We start from the raw sequence: 23,430 nt of genomic DNA on the forward strand, positions 1-23,430 counted from the left end.
CTGCAATCTCCTTCTTGTGGCAAAATACCTGCTTTGCTTGGCTGGAAGCATCCTTCCCCACATGGGAAGCCTGATCAGTGGATTGCTTCCCCTTGGTATCTTGGTGATTATTTCTGAGAAGGGACATTAACCAAGTAGTTAGCTTATACTAAAGAGTCCCTAATCGAGAACTTTTGTTTGAGCTATTGGGGAATAGCCATCTTGTACCCACAGTGGGCCTGAGAATGGGGTAAAAGAAGTAAACAAATGAAGACAGAGAAAAACCTATCCTGGTTATACTGTTTGAGCCCTGTATCAAGCTGTATCTGTAGCACTTAGAATTTGTCCAGAGGGGAGGAGCAGCGCCTGGACCCTGCGCTCACTGAGTGCCCTCCAAGGAAACCTACACAACCCACTGGACCAACCTTAGCCACTGGGGACAGACACCAAAAACAACGGGAACTACGAACCTGCAGTCTGTAAAAAGGAGACCCCCAAAAAAGTAAGATAAGCAAAATGAAAAGACAGAAAAGCACACAGCAGATGAAGGAGCAAGGTAAAAACCCACCAGACCTAACAAATGAAGAGGAAATAGGCAGTCTACCTGAAAAAGAATTCAGAATAATGATAGTAAAGATGATCCAAAATCTTGGAAATAGAATAGACAAAATGAAAGAAACATTTAACAAGGACCTAGAAGGACTAAGGAGGAAACAAGCAATGACGAACAACACAATAAATGAAATTAAAAATACTCTAAAAGGGATCAATAGCAGAATAACTGAGGCAGAAGAACGGATAAGTGACCTGGAAGATAAAATAGTGGAAATAACTACTGCAGAGCAGAATAAAGAAAAAAGAATGAAAAGAACTGAGGGCAGTCTCAGAGACGACTGGGACAATATTAAACACACCAACATTCGAATTATAGGGGTCCCAGAAGAAGAAGAGAAAAAGAAAGGGACAGAGAAAATATTTGAAGAGATTATAGTTGAAAACTTCCCTAATATGGGAAAGGAAATAGTTAATCAAGTCCAGGAAGCACAGAGAGTCCCATACAGGATAAATCCAAGGAGAAACATGCCGAGACACATATTAATCGAACTATCAAAAATTAAATACAAAGAAAACATATTAAAAGCAGCAAGGGAAAAACAACAAATAACACACAAGGGAATCCCCATAAGGTTAACAGCTAATCTTTCAGCAGAAACTCTGCAAGCCAGAAGGGAGTGGCAGTACATATTTAAAGTGATGAAGGAGAAAAACCTACAACCAAGATTACTCTACCCAGCAAGGATCTCATTCAGATTTGATGGAGAAATTAAAACCTTTACAGACAAACAAAAGCTGAGAGAGTTCAGCACCACCAAACCAGCTTTACAACAAATGCTAAAGGAACTTCTCTAGGCAAGAAACACAAGAGAAGGAAAAGATCTACAATAACAAACCCAAAATAATTAAGAAAATGGGAATAGGAACATATATATCAATAATTACCTTAAATGTAAATGGATTAAACGCTCCCACCAAAAAACACAGACTGGCTGGATGGATACAAAAACAAGACCCATACATATGCTGTCTACAAGAGACCCACTTCAGACCTAGGGACACATACAGACTGAAAGTGAGGGGATGGAAAAAGATATTCCATGCAAATGGAAATCAACAGAAAGCTGGAGTAGCACTCCTCATATCAGACAAAATAGACTTTAAAATAAAGACTATTACAAGAGACAAAAAAGGACACTACGTAATGATCAAGGGATCGATCCAAAAAGATATAACAATTGTAAATATTTATGCACCCAACAATAGGAGCACCTCAATACATAAGGCAAATAAATACTAACAGCGATAAGAAATTGACAGTAATACAATCATAGTAGGGGACTTTAACCCCACACTTTCACCAATGGACAGATCATCCAAAATGAAAATAAATAAGGAAACACAAGCTTTAAATGATACATTAAACAAGATGGACTTAATCAATATTTATAGGATATTCCATCCAAAACAACAGAATACACACTTTTCTCAAGTGCTCAGGGAACATACTCCAGGATAGAACATATCTTGGGTCACAAATCTAGCCTTGGTAAATTTAAGAAAATTGAAATCGTATCAAGTATCTTTCCTGACCAGAACGCTATGAGACTAGCTAGATATCAATTACAGGAAAAGATCTGTAAAAAATACAAACACATGGAGGCTAAACAATACACTACTTAATAACGAAGTGATCATTGAAGAAATCAGAGGAAATCAAAAAATACCTAGAAACAAATGACAATGGAGACACGACAAACCAAAACCTACGGGATGCAGCAAAAGCAGTTCTAAGAGGGAAGTTTATAGCAATACAATCCTACCTTAAGAAACAGGAAACATTTCAAATAAACAACCTAACCTGCACCTAAAGCAATTAGAGAAAGAAGAACAAAAAAAACCCAAAGTTAGCAGAAGGAAAAATATCGTAAAGATCAGATCAAAAATAAATGAAAAAGAAATGAAGGAAATGATAGCAAAGATCAATAAAACTAAAAGATGGTTGTTTGAGAAGATAAACAAAATTGACAAACCATTAGCCAGACTCATCAAGAAAAAACGGGAGAAGACTCAAATCAATAGTATTAGAAATGAAAAAGGAGAAGTAACAACTGACACTGCAGAAATACAAAGGATCATGAGAGATTAATACAAGCAACTCTATGCCAATAAAATGGACAACCTGGAAGAAATGGACAAATTCTTAGAAATGCACAATCGGCCAAGACTGAACCAGGAAGAAACAGAAAATATGAACATACCAATCACAAGCACTGAAATTGAAACTGTGATTAAAAATCTTCCAACAAACAAAAGTCCAGGACCAGATGGCTCCAAAGCGAATTCTATCAAACCTTTAGAGAAGAGCTAACACCTATGCTTCTCAAACTCTTCCAAAATATAGCAGAGGGAGGAACACTCCCAAACTCATTCTACGAGGCCACCATCACCGTGATATCAAAACCAGACAAAGATGTCACAAAGAAAGAAAACTACAGGCCAATATCACTGATGAACATAGATGCAAAACTCCTCAACAAAATACTAGCAAACAGAATCTAACAGGACATTAAAAGGATCATACACCATGATCAAGTGGGGTTTATTCCAGGAATGCAAGGATTCTTCAATATATGCAAATCAATCAACGTGATACACCATATTAACAAATTGAAGGAGAAAAACCATATGATCATCTCAATAGATGCAGAGAAAGCTTTCAACAAAATTCAACACCCATTTATGATAAAAACTCTCCAGAAAGTAGGCATAGAGGGAACTTACCTCAACATAATACAGGCCATATTTGACAAACCCAAAGCCAACATCGTCCTCAGTTGTGAAAAACTGAAACCATTTCCACTAAGATCAGGAACAAGACAAGGTTGCCCACTCTCACCACTCTTATTCAACATAGTGTTGGAAGTTCTAGCCTTAGCAATCAGAGAAGAAAAAGAAATAAAAGGAATCCAAATCAGAAAAGAAGAAGTAAAGCTGTCACTGTTTGCAGAGACATGATACTATACATAGAGAATCCTAAAGATGCTACCAGAAAACTACTAGAGCTAATCAGAGAATTTGGTAAAGTAACAGGATACAAAATTAATGCACAGAAATCTCTGGCATTCTTAAACACTAATGATGAAAAATCTGAAAGTGAAATTAAGAAAACACTCCCATTTACCACTGCAACAAAAAGAATAAAATATCTAGGAATAAACCTACCTAAGGAGACAAAAGACCTGTATGCAGAAAATTATAAGACACTGATGAAAGCAATTAAAGATGATACAAATAGATGGAGAGATATACCATGTTCTTGGATTGGAAGAATCAACACTGTGAAAATGACTCTACTTCCCAAAGCAATCTACAGATTCAATGCAGTCCCTATCAAACTACCACTGGCATTTTTCACAGAACTAGAACAAAAAATTTCTCAATTTGTATGGAAACACAAAAGACCCCGAATAGCCAAAGCAATCTTGACAATGAAAAATGGAGCTGGAGGAATCAGGCACCCTGACTTCAGACTATACTACAAAGCTACAGTAATCAAGACAGTATGGTACTGGCACAAAAACAGAAATACAGATCAATGGAACAGGATAGAAAGCCCAGAGATAAACCCACACTCTTATGGGCACCTTATCTTTGATAAAGGAGGCAAGAATATCCAGTGGAGAAAAGACAGCCTCTTCAATAAGTGGTGCTGGGAAAACTGGACAGCTACATGTAAAAGTATGAAATTAGAACACTCCCTAACACCATACACAAAAATAAACTCAAAATGGATTAAAGACCTAAATGTAAGGCCAAAAACGATCAAACTCTTAGAGGAAAACATAGGCAGAACACTCTATGACATAAATCACAGCAAGATCCTTTTTGACCCACCTCCTAGAGAAATGGAAATAAAAACAAAAATAAACAAAAGGGACCTAATGAAACTTAAAAGCTTTTGCACAGCAAAGGAATCCATAAACAAGACCAAAAGACAACACTCAGAATGGGAGAAAATAATTGCAAATGAAGCGATTGACAAAGGATTAATCTCCAAAATTTACAAGCAGCTCATGCAGCTCAATAACAAAGAACCCAATCCAAAAATGGGCAGAAGACTTAAACAGACATTTCTCCAAAGAAAATATACAGATTGCCAACAAACACATGAAAGAATGCTCAACATCATTAATCATCGGAGAAATGCGAATCAAAACTACAATGAGATATCATCTCACACCGGTCAGAATGGCCATCACCAAAACATCTAGAAACAATAAATGCTGGAGAAGGTGTGGCGAAAAGGGAACACTCTTGCAGTGTTGGTGGGAATGTAAATTGATACAGCCACTATGGAGAACAGTATGGAGGTTCCTTAAAAAACTACAAACAGAACTACCATACGACCCAGCAATCCCACTACTGGGCATATACCCTGAGAAAACCATAATTCAGAAAGAGTCATGTACCAAAATGTTCATTGCAGCTCTATTTACAATAGCCAGGACATGGAAGCAACCTAAGTGTCCATCAACAGATGAATGGATAAAGAAGATGTGGCACATATATACAATGGAATATTACTCAGCCATAAAAGGAAACAAAATTGAGTTTTTTGTAGTTATTTGTAGTGAGTCTGTCATACAGAGTGAAGTTAAGTCACAAAGAGAAAAACAAATACCGTATGCTAACACATATATATGGAATCTAAGAAAAAAATAAAAATTAAAAAAAAGGTCATAAAGAACCTAGGGGTAAGATGGGAATAAAGACACAGACCTACTAGAGCATGGAATTGAGGATACGGGGAGGGGGAAGAGTAAGCTGTGAGAAAGTGACAGAGTGGCATGGACATATGTACACTACCAAACATAAAATAGATAGCTAGTGAGAAGTAGCTGCATAGCACAGGGAGATCAGCTAGGTGGTTTGTGAGGGAGGGAGACGCAAGAGGGCAGAGATATGGGAACATATGTATATGTATAACTGATTTCACTTTGTTATAAAGCAGAAACTAACACACCATTGTAAAGCAATTATACTCCAATAAAGATGTTAAAAAAAAAAAAAGAATTTGTCCAAACATTCCAATGAAAATTTTCAAAACTGAAAGTCTTAATGGTATTGATAAACCTCTGCCTAATTTTTTTGAGGCCCCCTGTCTAGGGTATCTTCTTTTTTTTAATTAATTCATTAATTGAATAATTTATTTTTTGGCTGTGTCGGGTCTCAGTTGTGGCGCGCGGGCTCCAGAGCGTGTGGACTCTGTAGTTGCAGCTCGCGGGCTCAGTTGCCCCATGGCATATGGGATCTTAGTTCCCTGACAAGGATCGAACTGGCATCCCCTGCATTGCAAGATGGATTTTTAACCACTGGACCACCAGGGAAGTCCCTGTTTAGGATATCTTATCCTTTTGGCTCTTGTATGAGCCTCTGTGCCTTTGCACATGCTAATTCCTCTACTTGGATAGCTTTTCTCTTCTTATGTTTTTGATGAAAGCCAAGTGACTTGGCTCAAATGACATTTCTTTTCTGAAACCATCCTTCTCTTGAGCTCCCATAGTATTTTATACATATTTCAGTATTAGCATTTATTACAGTGTTTAATTATTGTATGGCCATCTTTCCAAAAAAAAAAAATTGGGGGCTTCCCTGGTGGTGCAGTTGTTGAGAGTCCGCCTGCCGATGCAGGGGACACGGGTTCGTGCCCCGGTCTGGGACGATCCCACATGCTGCGGAGCAGCTCTGCCCGTGAGCCATGGTTGCTGAGCCTGCACGTCCAGAGCCTGTGCTCCGCAATGGGAGAGGCCACAACAGTGAGAGCCCCATGTACCGGAAAAAAAAAAAAAAATTTTTTTTTTTTGTATTCCTCTTTCTACCCTCAGTACTTAATGTGCTTTCAGGTACAAGTTAGGTACATAAAACATTGATGATTGTTTGATGAAAGTGTCTGATATCACACTGTTAGATTCTCTATCTCCTAAGGCATTATGGCTCACTAATGACTATCTGGAAAGGAGGTAAAGAGGCTAAGCCACCAGGAATCAGGAAAAAATAAGTCCTTGACAGGACTATGACCAGCTGTGTGACCTTAAGCAAATCACCTTCCCTGTCAGGGCTTCTGTTTCCTCATCTATAAACTGAGGGCACCCAACCTAATGACTTCTAAAAATTCCTTATACTTTTCAAATCCTACCTCTATAAAAGATTTAACACTATTATAAAAGTATCACTTTTAACCAGCCTAACCTATGACACTGAAGTAATGTGATATTCAAATGAATGAATTTATCATTCTTTCAATTTGCCCATATAAACTTGTACTCACTTTAGGCAAGGGACTATTTCCAAAGTTACAGTTAAAAGCTTCTTTTAAACAATCTGTCAAATTAAACCAAGGCTCCAATTAGCAGTGGCTACTTATTTCTGAGAGTTAAGTTGTTCACTGTATCATAGACAAAGTTAGCCCTCTCTGTCCTTTCATTGCTTAATTCCAAGAAAGTTCAACTTAAAAATAATCTTTTTTTCTGATTTACAAGCTAAATATATGTTACTATAAAAACAAACACATTATAGACAATATAAAGAAGCAAGTTAAATTACTTGAAATCTCACTTTCAGATATATCTGCTGTCATATACATATATCATGTTAGGATAACTTCTCTGTATTTATCAATATATACATATATAGCTATGTAGATAAATATTTTTATAAAAATCAGATAATATATCTACTGTGTTGTATCCTTCCCCTCTCCATTCCTCCCTAAATTTTATCAGCCTTATTTACCAGTAAATACAGATTTACATGATCATATTTAGTAGGTAATATTATATTAAAGTCATTTACCCAGGTTCCTACTAAAATTTATGCTCTCTTTTTAACAATATTGTGATGAATATCCTTACACTTAATTTTTTTGACAGCCATCAAATTATTTCCTTCCCAGAACAAGAACTGTTAGGTTAAAGGGACTGAACTTTTTTAAATTTATATTTTTTACTAGCTTTTCTCCAGAATAGTTGAATCAACTGAAATTCCTAACAACAATCACTGAGTTTCTATACACTCTTAGGGAAACAGAAGAGCGTGAATATATTTTAATCTCTTTGTTGGTCATATATATTTCTTCTTTTGTGTACTTTTTTTTTTTTTTTTGCGGTATGCGGGCCTCTCACTGTTGTGGCCTCTCCTGCTGCGGAGCACAGGCTCAGCGGCCACGGCTCACGGGCACAGCCGCTCCGTGGCATGTGGGATCTTCCCGGACTGGGGCATGAACCCGTGTCCGCTGCATCAGCAGGCGGACTCTCAACCACTGCGCCACCAAGGAAGCCCTCTTTTGTGTACTTATAAGAAAATCTTTCTCTTTTTAAATCCATCTGACAGTTTATACATCATATTTTACGAATGGTGGTTTCTAGTTGGTGGGACTCCAGATGATTATTCTCTTCTGGTTTGTGTTTTCTGACTTCTTCTGCAGCGAACGTACACTTAAATTTACAAAGTATTTTTTTTTAAGTGCTATGAACAGGTCACCTTGTTAAAATGAAACTTTAGAGTTTCATAAAGCAACATGCTTTATTGTATTTAAAAACAAATAAACAAACTGACAAGTATAAGCTCAGATCTGAGAAACAATCCTGCAGCTTTTCCTTATATATTCATAGAGAAAAAAATTCCTCTCACAGATATGGGTCCAGGCAAACACTCAAAAAGGCAACATCTATTGTATTTTCTTGTTCCTTTCTCACCTCAAATTTTTACCCTTATCGCAAATCTAGTTCACTGCCATTTTCAAATGATTGTCTAAGGAGCCCTTACCTTTGTGACCCCTGTCAGCCTAATACAGTGGCGAGCAAGATGAGTTTTAGAGGAACAGAATGAGAGGGGCAGAAAAGTCTGTGGCCTTGACTTCGCATGCAACTCTCTCTTCAGGATTCAAGTCTAACTATCATGGACTTGCACCTTCTTCCAGGTTTAGAGAAGTGTTAAGTTCAGAAAATACCAGTTCAGCCTCAGCTCTTAAGAGGAACTTAGGTTGCTGGCTGTAATAATTGCCAAAACTTTAATATGTAACTTAAACAGACCTTTTACTAGAAAAATTTAATTGTATCAGATCAATAAAACACTATTGTTATGAACTGTCAAGATTTGGAAATATTTTTATTAAAGATGACTTTTTCACTCTTAGAGCAGTTGTATAGTATTTTAGTGAAAAGTTAAAAACCAGTCTCAATTTTATAGAATACCAAGTTACCAAACTAAAATTAAACTTTAAATAAACAAAAATGTTGAATCCTGACCATCACATGAATTTTTAATGTCCTTATATATTTTCTAAAGTTACCCTCAATTAGATTTTACTTTCTCATTTTCAGTTCTTGGAAGACATAGTTGTAAATACTTAAACTCACATAAAATAATCCAGGAGTCTGAAGTATATTATATAGCTATAATCTAGATTTGAACACGTACAGTGTTGCAGCCAATTTTATTAGAACATTCATGTCAAATAATCACCATTTCCCCAACGGATTAGCAAATAAGTAACCATTTTCAACATGAATAACTAAGGAACAAGTTCTTATAAAAGTGTTATCAGTCTACATTTTATGATTTATGTTGCCAAGAAATATACAAATAACATAATGAATAAAGCAAACAGTTTACAACTTTACAAGGAAAGAAAATGAAACAGGACACCAGAGTCATGAATATTTCTCGTTTGTGTACTTATCATATTCTTGTAAACATACACAGAAAAAATGTAGCTGTACAGTTAGAGTGGATTTATATGTAACTCAGAAGTAATTTTCATTCCAGCAGCAAATACTGAACACAGACAATGGCCCGACAAAGACGTCTATGTCCTAAACTCCAGAACGTGTGAACATGTTAGGTTACATGGCAAAAGGGAATTAGGTAGCTGGAGACTGGACGTTTGGGAAGTAAATAGATTTAGATGAGGTCATGAGGTTGGGGCCCTCCTGATGGGATTGGTGCTCCTGTAAGAGAAGATACCAGAGAGCTTGCTTTCTCTTTTTCTCTACCATGTGAGGACACAGCAAGATGCAGTTGTCTGCAAGCCAAAAAGAGAGCCCTCACTAGAACCCAACCATGCTGGCACTCTGATCTTGTATTTCCAGCCTGCAGAACTGTGAGAAAATAAACATCGGTTCTTTAAATCACCAGTTTACGGCATTTTGTTACGGCAGCCCAAGCTAAGACAGATTTGTCAATCAAATGTTGGAAAAGGAACACTAAAATTAGTGCCAGGAATTAAACCTTAGTAACTTTATCATTATTCAGATGATGGCAAACTCAACAGCCAGTAAATTACTCTGCTATTTCGTACTGGAAATCGCTGCTCTACAAGAGACAACTGAATAAAGTTCAACTTGATTAGTCATCACAACACTGGTAGTATCAACTGTGGGGGAAAAGAAATCAGCTTGACTAATCTCTTTTATTGCAGTCCCAACAAGTGTGAAATAAATGTTAATGACAAAGGTTTAATTTTTTTCTATGAAGATAAAAAAACTTAACTGAAGCTTCCTTTCTGTTCATATTTCTACTGATAATCACAACACTGTTTAGCTAAGGGCAACTGATGGAACAGAGGTCTTTTACTAGAATTGGATTATGAAAAACTTTTTGCACATTCCAAGCAATGCTGAGCATTTTCAAACACTCCTGATGCAGTCCTTTAGGACAACAATTTAGTAAACCTAAGAAAATTAAATATATGCATTTTTAGAAACAGGAAATTCCAATTCAAAGAATTCATCTTACACTCAATATAGGCATAGAGGCATGCAAAGATGAATGTATTAGCACGTTTACTCTCTGCAACAATGTTTGCGATAGCAAAAACAGAGAAACAATCTAAATGTCTGCCACTAGGGAACTGGTTAAATAAACTACAGAACACCCATACAACCCAATACTATGCAATCTTAAGGGAGAAGAGGGTAGCTTTCTTATTTCCGATATGGACAGATGTCTAAGTTTTATGAAGTGGATAGAAGATAACGGTGAGACAAAATGTTTCCAGTTGTGCGTTTAAAAATAAAGAACTATGGGGGCTTCCCTGATGGCGCAGTGGCTGAGAGTCCGCCTGCCGATGCAGGGGACACGGGTTCGTGCCCCGATCCAGGAAGATCCCACATGCCGCGGAACGGCTGGGCCTGTGAGCCACGGTCGCTGACCCTGCGCGTCCAGAGCCTGTGCTCCACAACGCGAGAGGCCAAAGCAGTGAGAGGCTCGTGTACCGCAAAAAAAATGAAATAAAGAACTATGTATTTACAAATGCATAGACACTTTTGGGAAGAATACACAAATAATTCTAGTTGTTTCCAGGAAGAAGGGCTGTGGGTAGTTATGAAACTTTTACTTTTCATTTTATAACATACTAAATAGTGTGAAAATTTTTTTCAACTATTATCATATATTTTATAGTTTAATTCAATTTTAAAATTAAAAAAACATTTTTAAAATAAAAATTTTAATTTTTGATTAGTATTTGTTTTACAAATAAAACTACAGAAATATTTTTCTTTATGTTAGTAGCAATGTTTAGCACTGCAGAGAAGAGAACAGGGTTCAGAATCAGACCTCAGCTTGAGTTCACACTCTGCCACTTCCTACTTGCATGGCTTGGGCAAGGAGTTTAACTACATTCTGCCCAAATTTATTTGATAGAAGATCAATACCCACATCTTACTGAGTCTGTATGATGACCAAATGAGATAATGAACATGAAAACACTGGATAAAGTGTTCAGTGAATTACAGACATTAAATTGTTTTTATTACAATAAAAGTTACCTGTTGATATCCTAAATTAGAGTCACTTCCATGTATGACTGTATAAAACACAAACTCTACTAAGGCAGGGACTATATCTCCCTCACAGCTGTATTTCAAGTACCTAACACAGAAAGCATCCAAGTATGTACTGAAGGAGTGAGCTAAGCTTACCCAATGCAGTAACAGGCACACAAAAAGCACTCAGCAAATACTTGCTCTAATAAAAACGTTCCTGACTCCATTTGACCACTTTTGTCATGTGTTGATACTATTCTCTTGGGTTCTAATAAAGATTAATTACCCATCTCAACTCCCCACCAAGCAATTAGACTGAAGGTGGAAAGGCCTGACCTTTGGAGACAGGACCTCTTGCCAGTCACCTGATTTCAACTGAAATAACCAAGTTCCTCAGAGGGAAAATGAAGACTGAAAACGTTAGTTAAAAATACATAAATGAGTTCTTTTCAAAAGTTAGACTCATGGGACTTCCCTGGTGGCACAGTGGTTAAGAATCCGCCTGCCAATGCAGGGGACACGGGTTCGAGCCTTGGTCCGGGAAGAACCTACATGCCGCGGAGCAACTAAGCCCGTGCGCCACAACTACTGAGCCCGTGCTAGAGCCACAAGCCACAACTACTGAAGCCCGTGCTCCTAGAGCCCGTGCTCCACAACAAGAGAAGCCACCTCAGTGAGAAGCACACACACCACAACGAAGAGTAGTCCCTGCACGCAGCAACGAAGACCCAATGCAGCCAAAAATAAAATAAATTTATTAAAAAAAAAGTTAGACTCATTACTAACTGACTTTACTACTGACTAAATAAATATGGGAAGCACAACAGTGTGAATTCCTAATAGTATGTCTTGAAAGCAAAATATAAAGTGACAACCTAAATTTATACAATATTCAATTAATTTAAATAAGGTCACAATCTCAAACATGAGTTCTTTGAACATACCATAAAAGGTACGCTGTAGAGGTAAAATATCCAAAACAGCCAGTAGGAAAGTAGATTATCTTAGGCACCATTTTACAACTCTGGTTAGAGATACCATGTTCTTAGAAAAGTCTTAGGCTGTCTAGACCTTTTATTGGTAACAGGGAGAATGAATGAATCAGCTTGCCCCCTTTAAAGTAAATGCACCTCCCTCCTGCAGACTATTAAAACAATGGTGGGGGCTTCCCTGGTGGCACAGTGGTTAAGAATCCACCTGCCAATGCAGGAGACACGGGTTCGAGCCCTGGTCCGGGAAGATCCCACATGCTGCGGAGCACCTAAGCCCGTGCGCCACAACTACTGAGCCTGCGCTCTAGAGCCTGCAAGCCACAACTACTGAGCTCACGTGCCACAACTACTGAAGCACCCGCGCCCTAGAGCCCATGCTATGCAGTAAGAGAAGCCACTGCAACGAGAAGCCTGTGCACCGCAATGAAGAGTAGGCCCTGCTCACCGCAACTAGAGAAAGTCCCTGTGCAGCAACGAAGACCCAACGCAGCCAAAAATAAATAAAATAAATTAATTTAAAAAAATAAAGACAAAAAAACAACAGTGGCCCTTCAGTATGCTGATATGAGATACAACAGCTAATACAGGAGTAATTACTGCTTGCACACACAGACATTCATATACTCTCTCACTTATTCAGTATTTACTGAGTGTGCATCATGTGTCAGGCACTGTTTTAGGCACTAGGGTTACTTCACTGAACAAAACAAAGTTGTTGCCTTCATAAGCTTATGTTCTTGTAGAAGGACAGGCAATAAAGTATACCTTACAATACAGTGCCAGTAATAAATAACATGAAGAAAAACAGAGTGAGAAGACAGAGTGATGGAAAGAGATGCTGTTTTAGACAGCTTGGTCAGAAAATGGGTGACATGAGAACAGAGGCCTGAAAGAAGAGAAGGGCTGAGCCATGTTGATGTCTGCAAAAAAGTGCTTCAGGCAGATGAAGGAGCAAAAGCAAAGGTCTTGGTGAACCAAAAACAAGTGAACTTGGTGCTTTAAAAACCACCCGAAGGCCAGTATGGCTGAAACACAGCACACAAGAAGGAAAGTAGTATCAGCGCAGAGAGGTGGCCAGGAGCCAGGTCCCAGATCCTGCAGGGCCTTACAGGCCATGGTGAAAACTAGGTTTTATTATTTAAGCGTGATGGGAAACCACTGAAGGTTTTCTGATACTCTTTGCTTCCCTTCCCCCAAGACCCCTCAAAAAGTGGCATGACCAAAACTTATGTTTTTTAAAAGACTGCTTTGGCTAATCTGGGGAGAACAGACCTTGTGGAGCAAACGTAAAAGCAAAGAGACCAGTTAGGGGGCTACTGCATAGGTTCAGGAGAGAGATGAAGATAGTCTGGACCAGGGTTGTAAAAGTACAGGCGGAAAGACATGGCGGGATTCAGAATACATTTTGGAAGTTAAGTTGACAGGTTGCTGAGAGACTGGGTATGAGATGTGAGAGAAGGAAGAGTCAAGGAAGATACCAAGATGTGGGGCCTGAAAAACTTGGTAACAGGTGTGGTGGAGTGGGAAATCAAGAGTCAGTTTAGCACATGATGTACTCGTGGTGTCTATTAGGCAGTTAGGTGGAGAGGTTGAGTAGGCAGTTGGATATATTAATCTAGAGTTCAGGGAGAGACTGCAGATTTATATATTTTATGCCATGAAACTGCATAAGATTGTCTGGTGAGCCACATGTACAGAGGGAAGAAAAGGGGCACATCAATATTTAAGACTCACGAATCAAAAAGGAATTCAGCAGAAGAGAATGAGAGGCAGGGGATTTAGAAGGAAAACCAGGAGTATATGTTCAGGAAGCCATGTAAAAAAATAGTTCAATAGAGTATGAAGACAAATGCTGGGCTGCTAAGAGGTTAAGTAAGATGACTGAGAACTGAGCACTGAATTCAGCAATGTGGAAGGCCCAGGGTATCTTGACAAGAGTTGTGGGGATGCAGGACTGATTGCAATGGGTTTAAAATAGACCTATATGAAGAGAGGAAGGACAGTCTGTGAGCACAGACAACTCTGCTGAGGTGTCTGGCTATAAAAGAGCCATAGGGTAGAGGAATTCCTTTCACTCTTGCCATCATGGAGCACAGCTGAGATGCAGGCACTGCTCACACCCAGCTCCCTACATTTCCGAGTGCAAAGCTGTTCTAATTTTTGACCCGACCTGCTGGCAAGCCCTCTTATTCCTGACTGTCAGAGCGCCTTCTGTTCACTTCCACCAGAGCTGCTTCTAAACTGCAACAACTGCTGAAGCCCACAGCTGATCCTAATCCCTCCTCAACAGTGCAGCTGCCAGCTCCCACCTACCTTGCCTCAGCCCTTTCCGATCCTTTTTCTGTTTCTCTTGTTTATCATTTTCCTGTCTCTTCTCCATACATTTTATGGCTGAGCAAGAGCTGACCTTTAGATATATAATGTCAGCAGTGACACGATGACTTCCCTGGCAGGCACAACCTGATCACAACAGAGAGGCAAGAGTAATCTCTGAAATTATGGCTGTCACCTGTGTACAGCATGGTTTCTGAAGGCCTCAGGGCTGACTCACTGATGGGTTACTCGGAGATTTGAAGATCTCCTGGAAGGTCTGAGGGTTCCTTTAGGCTAGTCCCTGATGACAACCACATTGGTGAGTATCGTAAGGCTTCATTCAGACAATGGTAAATTCCTAAAAGGTATCAATAGGAATCATTTCTCATACTTCCTTATATCATCCATTCAACAGATATTACTGTAGCCTATGTGATTAAGCAATGTGAGAGATGTTGGAGTTGCAGAGAAGATGGACACAGCTGCTCCTTTCATAGAGCATAATGTAGTCTAGTAGGGCATTTACATAAGTAAACAGACACAACATGGTATGGCAAATGCTTTCATAAGGGAATGCAGGATGCTCTGAAGGCACATTGAAAGAACAGCTTATTCAAATCTGTGCATCATAGAAGCTTCCCTGAGAAAGTGATGTTTAAGTTATGAAGAGTATGAGTTAGCCAGATTAAGATGTTTTGGGGGAAGAACATGTACAAAGGCCCAGAAATAAGTGCGAACAGAGCATATTTGGGGACACTGACAAAAGTTAAGTATGACTAAGTATATTACGTGTGTATATTCTGAGGTGAGAGTGGGGCACTCAAGAATGAGCAGAGACAGACTAGAGAGAAGGAAGGGCCAGATCTCAAGACATGTTAATGAATTTGGACCATATTCTGGGATATGTACCAATCTGTTAAAGGTAGTTTTTCCTGGGGAGTAAGAATGGGTAGAGGTAGGATGACTTCATTTTGTTACTTCAAATACTACCATAGTGTTAGGTATTTATTTTTACAGTGCCACGCATCACTTTTGTAATTCAAATTTTTTAATTAAACAAAAAAACACAGAAGGTTTTAAAAGATTACTCTGCACTGTGGAAAAAATGGACTAGAAGTAGGACAAGACTAGAAGCAGGGAATGCAGTTAAGAAGCTACGGCAATTAATTAGGTGGTTGGAATTATGAGTAATGGTAGTGGCTACTGAAAGAAGCAAGATATAATTAGAAAGTAAAACTGAAAGCTGTTGGTAAGGAAGAGGGAGAAATTAAAAAGGACAACCAGACTTCTGATGTGGACCAATAAGCAGATGATGTATAGTGGTGTCTTTCATTAAGTTTGGGAAAACAGGGCATGACATAGGTATAGGTGTAAAACTGAGTTTTAGATTTGGTCATATTAAGCTTGAAGTACCTAGAGGACATTCACATGGAGTTAAAAGTTAACACGGAAGTCTTGAATTTATAACTCGTGGAGAAAAAAAACTGAGTTGTAGAAAGAAATGTAGATATTCCCAGCATACATATGGTAACTTAAGTTTTGGGAAAGGATGACATTTCCCAGGTATACAAAGAGAGTAAGAATAGAAGCCTGCAACAAAGGCTGGAGGAAGAGCAAGATCTAAAACTGAATTTCTCATAATGATCTGTGACCCATCTGCATCACACTCTCCTGAGGAGTTTGATAAAAATGTGGAAACCTTGGCTCCACCATCAACCTACTGAATCACTCTCAGTGACCTGGGAATCTGAATTTTAAGCAGGCATCCCAGATTATTTTTGTGCAAAGTTTGAGAACCACTGATCTAGAAGATAAGCAGAGGTGGAAGAGCCAAAACAAAAGACAAAAAGACCCAGAAGGTTAAGAAGGAGCTGTGCTCTGCTCACCCCTAAAGAAAAATGAGAATTTTGTGTCACAGTAGCCAGTGGAAAAGAACATACCCTTCAAAGCACTGTGGGTTGGTGAAAAGGAAGCCATCAATAGATATGTGTTCAATAAATAATTGGGAAAAGTATTTAAAGTTACAATTTATCTCTGTATATTTCCAAACTCCTATTACTACTCTACCATATAAACAAACTTAATACCTGGGTAATTTATAAGAAGAAAAATAATAGTGGGAAATATCTTAAAAAATGGATTGAATGAGAATCACTTTTGATGTCAACGTCTAGTATGAACTGCAGGTGCCTAGCTACTGAATAACCAATATGACCTCCAGGTCCAAGTAAATCCCTTAAGTGTATAAACATAGAAACATGCTCTATGTCAAAAGATGGGTTCAGTTTTGAAAAGCACCAAAATGAAGCTGTCAGCTTCACAGTACAATATGGAGGCTCTCTCCCAGATTAACCAAATCACTTAACATGAGACCAAAATTAAACCACTCCTTCACTTATAAGCTGTTAAAAATCAACAAATAAAGATTTAGCCAGTTTGTCCAACTAAATATGATAGCTGTTCCCTAGGTCATAGTTGCTGAAATAGTTGCTTATCAAACAGTTTTTGCCAAGTTTGCTAAGCTTCAGAACATTAGTTTTGTCAGAAATCTCATTTGTTCTGAGCAGTTAAACAGATCTGTACTCCGAAGACATCTGCTTGACAGGAGGCAAAATGATTAAGTGACCCCCAAATTAATTCACACCTATTTGGGACCCTCCCCCATCCACCCACCCCCAATTTAAAGTTATCACAAAACATTCTGCAAAAGTAAAGCAAACTGGAAAAGAGAAGACATCTACTTCATTTGGTTTTGTTTTTCTTTCTGTTCCTTCCTTTGTAGGTGTTAAGCAGATAAAAAAACGCACTTCAAACTTAGTATAAAGTGCTGGCTTACACATTACTGCAGATAAATACATTTTTACTTATTGTTACCACTAAATGCCATTCATTAGTTGTGTCTTTGGGTGACCCTCTCTCCTATGAGTCGCACCATATATTCTTTAAGAATTTTTTCCAAATCTAAAATGCCATGGTTCTAAGATTGGAGGAGAGGGAAACAGCAGCAAAGAAAATAAATAATATAATGTTATGAGAGAGTTGATAATCTAAATTTTCAAGTTTTAGACCTAACTAACATTTTTCAAGAGTTCATCTGTTAGCTGGTAAGCTGTAACATGAAGCGTACATTTTTCCAAAGAAATGATGTGACAGATAGGCTCTTAGGCTAATTCACAAAAGTTTATTTAACCTTCAGTGCAAGAAAACCGCTAGGCACTTGTGATTAAAATAGAAAACAGGTGTTGCCACAAGAGTAATTAAGCAAAAACAATGTCAAAATGAAACAAACAAAAATTTATCTTGAAATCAAACAAAAGATCTAGTTACTGTAGATCTTCCTAGCAACTAGATTATAAAAGCTCATACCTCAAGTCCATGGACTCCAAGTTAAGGACTCTTGCTTAAATAAGGTGAGAGGATCTTACTAGTTTTCAGGTACAGGGACATTAGGGGTTCAGAAGTATGCCAAAGCCCAAAGCTGGGAGAACGGCACAGAGCTGGAGAGGAGAAAGAGAGGAGGGGCTTTTCTTAGACGTCCTCTGACTGCAGTGGGAAATGAACTTAGTGACTGGAGCATTCTCTTCACATCCCAGCTCCAGTATTGCCTGTACAACACTCCTGGGAGTTCAGTGGCAGCTCAGTAAACACAGAGCCTAAAAACATGGATGGCATGCTTCCTAGATGGAGCCGGGACTGTGGAAAGGAACAACTAACTCCCTGAGTCGCCACACCAAGTACTGGACACCTGCTACTGCCAGAAGCAGCTCAGCTTGGACTGCGAGGAGGCTGCCTGGAGCAATGTCTGCTTCCCTGCTCTGACTGAAAGGCCCATTTCAACCCCCCAAAGATCTAAGGCTTCCAATATATATGCGTGTTCACAAGTCTGCAGTCTGTAACTTGTGGGTGCCTATCTTTATCATCTGCTAAGGCTTGAAATAGAAAAGCCAAACGAATGTTCTCTTCTTCTGGGAAGGACTGCTTACTGTACTTAAAACTTTAACTATTATGATGGAAAATGTCCCTATCTAAGTCTGTATTTTGGGCAATTCAGATTTTTAATTCATAAGTACTTACCCACATTCACTCTGGAAAACAATGATCTATTACACTTAATTTGGATAGGTTTAAATATCAAGTGAAGGACGTCCCTGGTGGCGCAGTGGTTAAGAATCCGCCTGCCAATGCAGGGAACACGGGTTCGAGCCCTGGTCCGGGAAGATCCCACATACCACGGAGCAACTAGCCTGTGTGCCATAACTACTGGGCCTACGCTCTAGAGCCCACGAGCCACAACCACTGACCCCACGCGCCACAACTACCGAAGCCCAAGTGCCTTGAGTCCATGCTCCGTAACGAGAAGCCACCACAATGAGAAGCCCATGCACCGCAACAAAGAGCAGCCCCCGCTCACCACACTAAAGAAAGCCCGCACACAGCAACGAAGACCCAGCACAGCCAAAAATAAATAAATTAATTGAGATAAAAGTTAAAAAAAAATTAAAATAAATATCGAGTGAAGAGTTTCAAAAGCTATTTTCTAAGACCTGCTATTTCAGTTTGCCCTTAACCCTTTCCCTAATATTAGGCAACTTTAAAAATGAAATCGGGGGATTTCCCTAGTGGCGCAGTGGTTAAGAATCTGCCTGCCATTGTAGGGGACACGGGTTTGAGCCCTGGTCTGGGAAGATCCCACATGCCGCGGAGCAACCAAGCCCGTGCGCCACAACTACTGAAGCCCGCGTGTGTAGAGCCCGTGCTCTGCAACAAGAGAAGCCACTGCAATGAGAAGCCCGCACACCCCAACGAAGAGTAGCCCCTGCTCAACACAACTAGAGAAAGCCCGCGCGCAGCAACGAAGACCCAATTAGCCAAAAATAAATATATAAATAAACGTATAAAATAAAAAAAAAATTTTTAAAAATGAAATCAGGGAGCTCCCTGGTGGCCTAGTGGTTACGATTCCAGGCTCTCATTGCCGTGGCCCAGGTTCAATCCCTGGTCAGGGAACTGAGATCCTGCAAGCCGTGCGGCACAGCCAAAAGAATGAAATACTTCTGTTCTCACTCAGAAGTTATAACTAAAAACAAGGAGCAAGGGATTTGGTACGCCTGGTAAGACACAGTACATATACTAAATTTTACTTTATTTTTTTTGATGTGGACCATTTTTTAAGTCTTTATTGAATTTGTTACAATATTGCTTCTGTTTTATGTTTTGGTTTTTTGGCGGTGAGGCATGTGGGATCTTAGCTCCCTGACCAGGGATCGAACCCGCTCCCCATGCATTGGACAGCAAAGGTCTAACCACTGGACCGCCAGGGAAGTTCCTATACTAAATTTTAATTAGTTATGTTTCTGAAAGCATGAATAGATCTGCAGTACACCCAAATCCACATACTAAAGAGACCTTTCAATTCTTTAATAAGTATACCCAAATGTGATAATTAAGCACAATGTAAATTGAGGTTTGGATTCTGCCTGCAGTCAAATTACTGCCAGGAAGGGCTGCATGGGTAATGTATGCAGAGCTATCAGAGTGGAACTCAGAAGCTGACTGTGAGGTCCAACTCTCTTACTTTATTTACATGCGCTTTTCCCCTCAGATTAAATCCAACTTCCCTCCCCTGGCCTCTTGTTACACTGTAGTCACCAACTTTATTTCTTCTGGTATAAAATTTTGTAGTTGCCTGGACTTAACACTGTAAATGTTATGTAGCAAAGTACTGGAAAATTCACCAAAGAGGATCACTAAAAAGGCATGTAGGAAAGAAATCTTGCTTTCCTAACTCTAAGCCTAACTACCTACTGTAGGAGTGACTTGGAAGAGATCCAGAAGATTCTGTAGATTTCTCCCTTTCTCAAGCAAGTTTTTAGTAACCCCTACCTTTCCCCCACCAAAACATATGTACCCAATGTGCAAAAAGAAGGAATGTGTTAAAAAACAAAAACCAAATCAGATTCTACTTTCCCTTTGCAATGTTCAGCATATAAATACATTTCTACCAGCTTTCTACCACTTTTCAGGTGGGCTACTTTCTCAGCTGAGTAGCTGGACATCAAAATGAGAAGAAGTCAACGTCAGGGAATATAAATAGCTGTGACCCAAAACAATACTGCAAAAGAGCCAATAGGAGAAGGTCTCCCCAAAATGCAGCAGGACTTAACGCCACATCTCCCTTCATAAGGGCCTCAGGGAAAACCATCATCTGGAGAGAGAAGAAGGACAGAAGCAACCAGGATTCACACAATATTTCCAATCTTTTGTTAGAGGTGAATTTGTAAGTGTTGTCTAGGGTTTCTGAAACACACATGTATATTTTAAATCTCAGCTGGTATGGCCATGAAAAGGAAATTTTTTTCTAATGTAACTTAGGTATAGAGAAATGCCACCCCACAGAGTCAGTCTTTTCTCAGATATACACTGAAAACCACTCACCAAAACCAACGCTGACTTTTAAGTTGCTTTACTCATTCATTATATTTAAGACAAAATTTGCCATCACATGGTGAATCTAAATGTGAACCTCACTTTACACAAAGGTAAGCCTAGCATTGTGTTCCTATCACCATTCATTACATACAACCCAGTACTTTCACAGGACAATGGTTAATACATTTCAGATCGGTGGGCTAAATTAAATTGCATGGGGCACACAGATCACTTTCTAAATGTTTGCTGGACTTTATAGGATTGTTCTCAGGTGTTGGAAGTCATTAAGTTTATCAAGTTTCTGTAGCAGAATACACACTCACGCATTCTTTAGGCATCAGCAGCATTCACAAAATACAGGCCATCAGAAAGTTATGTAAGAAAAGCAGCCTCCCCTCTGAGGAATTAATTCAACCTGACAAGAATCCGGGAAATCGCATATCCTCCCTGAGGGGCTGGGTCACAGCAACTAGGTAAAGAAACAATGCAAAGAACACTGGGATACTAGGGCGGTTGACTGCTGAAAAGATGCAGGCAACGCCACAAGAGGCATCCTCAAGCATTCCTTCGCAAAGAGTGTGTGCGTGTTGTGTCTAATGAGCCCCTGCTGACCTGGGTAACGGTACCAGCTGAAACCATCACAGCTTGACACGAACGCCAGCATGTGGGACAGGAGACTGGGGGAAGTAGCATTAGGTGACACACTGCCTAGGGGTGCCGAAGCTGTCACCTCCCCAGGACTCGCGCACACCCGGGCGCTGCCACCTGCTTTCTACTTCCTCGGGGAGGGCTGGTGACGCGTGGGCCAAAGAGGCACCAGAGGAGGGATAATGAATCCGGGTTTTAAAGCTAGGGAGCCAGATAATGTCCCCAGGACCCGAACTCCCGGGGAGAGTCGCCCGGCCCCAGGGGTGGAAGCCTGAGAACTTGCAGGCAGCCGAGGCCAGGTCCAGGACACAAGTGGGAAGGGGACCGGTCCGAGGGCGGAGGTCGCCCACACCGCGACACCGGGACCGTGGGACTGCAGGCTGGGGGCGGGGCCGCGCGGAGCCAAACAGCCAGGGGCCGGGCCGGGCCGGGCCGGGGAATCCCCCCCGGGCGAGGGCGGGCGCGGGCGGAGAGGGACACCCTGGCCGCTACCTGCTGCTGGATCTTCCCGTCCTCCGTGACGACCCAGTGCGTGGTGGCGAAGGCCCCTCGAGCTGCCACACTCAGCAAGGCGGAAAGGCTGAGGAACCAGCCTGGACTGGAGCACGGCGGCAGTTCGCACCGTCCGCGGACCCCTACTGCCGCCGCCATCTTGCCCCCCCTAGCCCGGGCGCTCACACCGGAAGCGGAAATGGACCCCCGCCGTTCGCCATCTTGGGGAGGTCGACGCTGGAGGAGGAGGAGGAGCCGAGGGGGCGCTGCCCGCTGACTACCGGCTTCCTCGGCCTCGGGTTCGGTTTAGGCGGCGGGGAAGCGCGGGCTCTGACGCTGGCCCAATTTGGCTTCAGGTCGGAGACCGCTTTCTCATTATTGTTTTCCTGTGCGCGATACGATCTCGGAGCGTGGGAACCAGAGGGAGAGAAAAGTAGTGTTCCAGTTGGAGCCTAAGCCAAAATGAGAGGGCTCAGAGTATATACATGCAACTCTTTGGTTTAAAAAAAAATTATTTTTATTTCTGATTGTGTCAAACGGTTGGAAAATAAAAGGTGTGCTTTCGAAACATCTAAGGGAAGGGATAGGTTCTCTTTTATTCTTAAAACCTCACAATAGGGGGAGCTTCAGAATTGGGAGTGTTAGTCTAGGGCAGCGCCGTCCAGTAGAAACGTAACGCGAGCCGTGAACCACAATTTAAAAAAAAAATGAAATAACATCTTATTTAACCCATTATATACAGTATATTATTAGTTCAGTGTGAAATCTATTAGATTATTATTAACATATCTAATTATTATTAGAAATTACTGAGATTTATTTTTGTACCAAGTTTTCGAAATCCGTTTGCATTTTACGCTTATAGCTCATCTAAATTCGGACTAGCCAGATTTCAGGGGCTAAATAGCCACGTGTGGCTAGTGGCTACCTTACTGAACATCACAGGTCTAGATCTGGAGACCACCAGCATTGGCATCACCTGGGAGCTTATTAAAAACGCACATTCTTGGGCTTCCCTGGTGGCGCAGTGGTTGAGAATCTGCCTGCCGCCGCTGCAGGGGACACGGGTTCGCGCCCCGGTCCGGGAGGATCCTACATGCTGCGGAGCGGCTGGGCCCGTGAGCCACGGCCGCTGGGCCTGCGTGTCCGGAGCCTGTGCTCCGCAGCGGGAGAGGCCACAACAGTGAGAGGCC

At 40.5% G+C, this 23,430-nt stretch overlaps 1 protein-coding gene across 3 annotated transcripts in view; it reads right to left on the bottom strand.

Moving 5' to 3' along the window:
* Nucleotides 1–22,462, bottom strand: part of TTC17 (tetratricopeptide repeat domain 17) — a 154,662-nt gene extending 132,200 nt beyond the window's left edge. For 2 of the 3 annotated variants that reach the window (XM_027114958.1, XM_027114956.1), the window contains exon 1: nucleotides 22,238–22,462. In XM_027114958.1, coding sequence (XP_026970759.1) covers nucleotides 22,238–22,396 — 159 coding nt within the window. In that variant the 5' untranslated portion in view covers nucleotides 22,397–22,462. The remainder of the gene's footprint in view (nucleotides 1–22,237) is intronic. The other variant, XM_027114957.1, reaches the window with a different exon arrangement.
* Nucleotides 22,463–23,430: the final 968 nt, after the last annotated feature.

Source organism: Aethalodelphis obliquidens, unplaced genomic scaffold (assembly GCF_003676395.1).
Source record: "Aethalodelphis obliquidens isolate GAN/ISIS:26980383/991018 unplaced genomic scaffold, ASM367639v1 scaffold14, whole genome shotgun sequence".
Taxonomy (NCBI): Eukaryota; Metazoa; Chordata; class Mammalia; order Artiodactyla; family Delphinidae; genus Aethalodelphis; species Aethalodelphis obliquidens.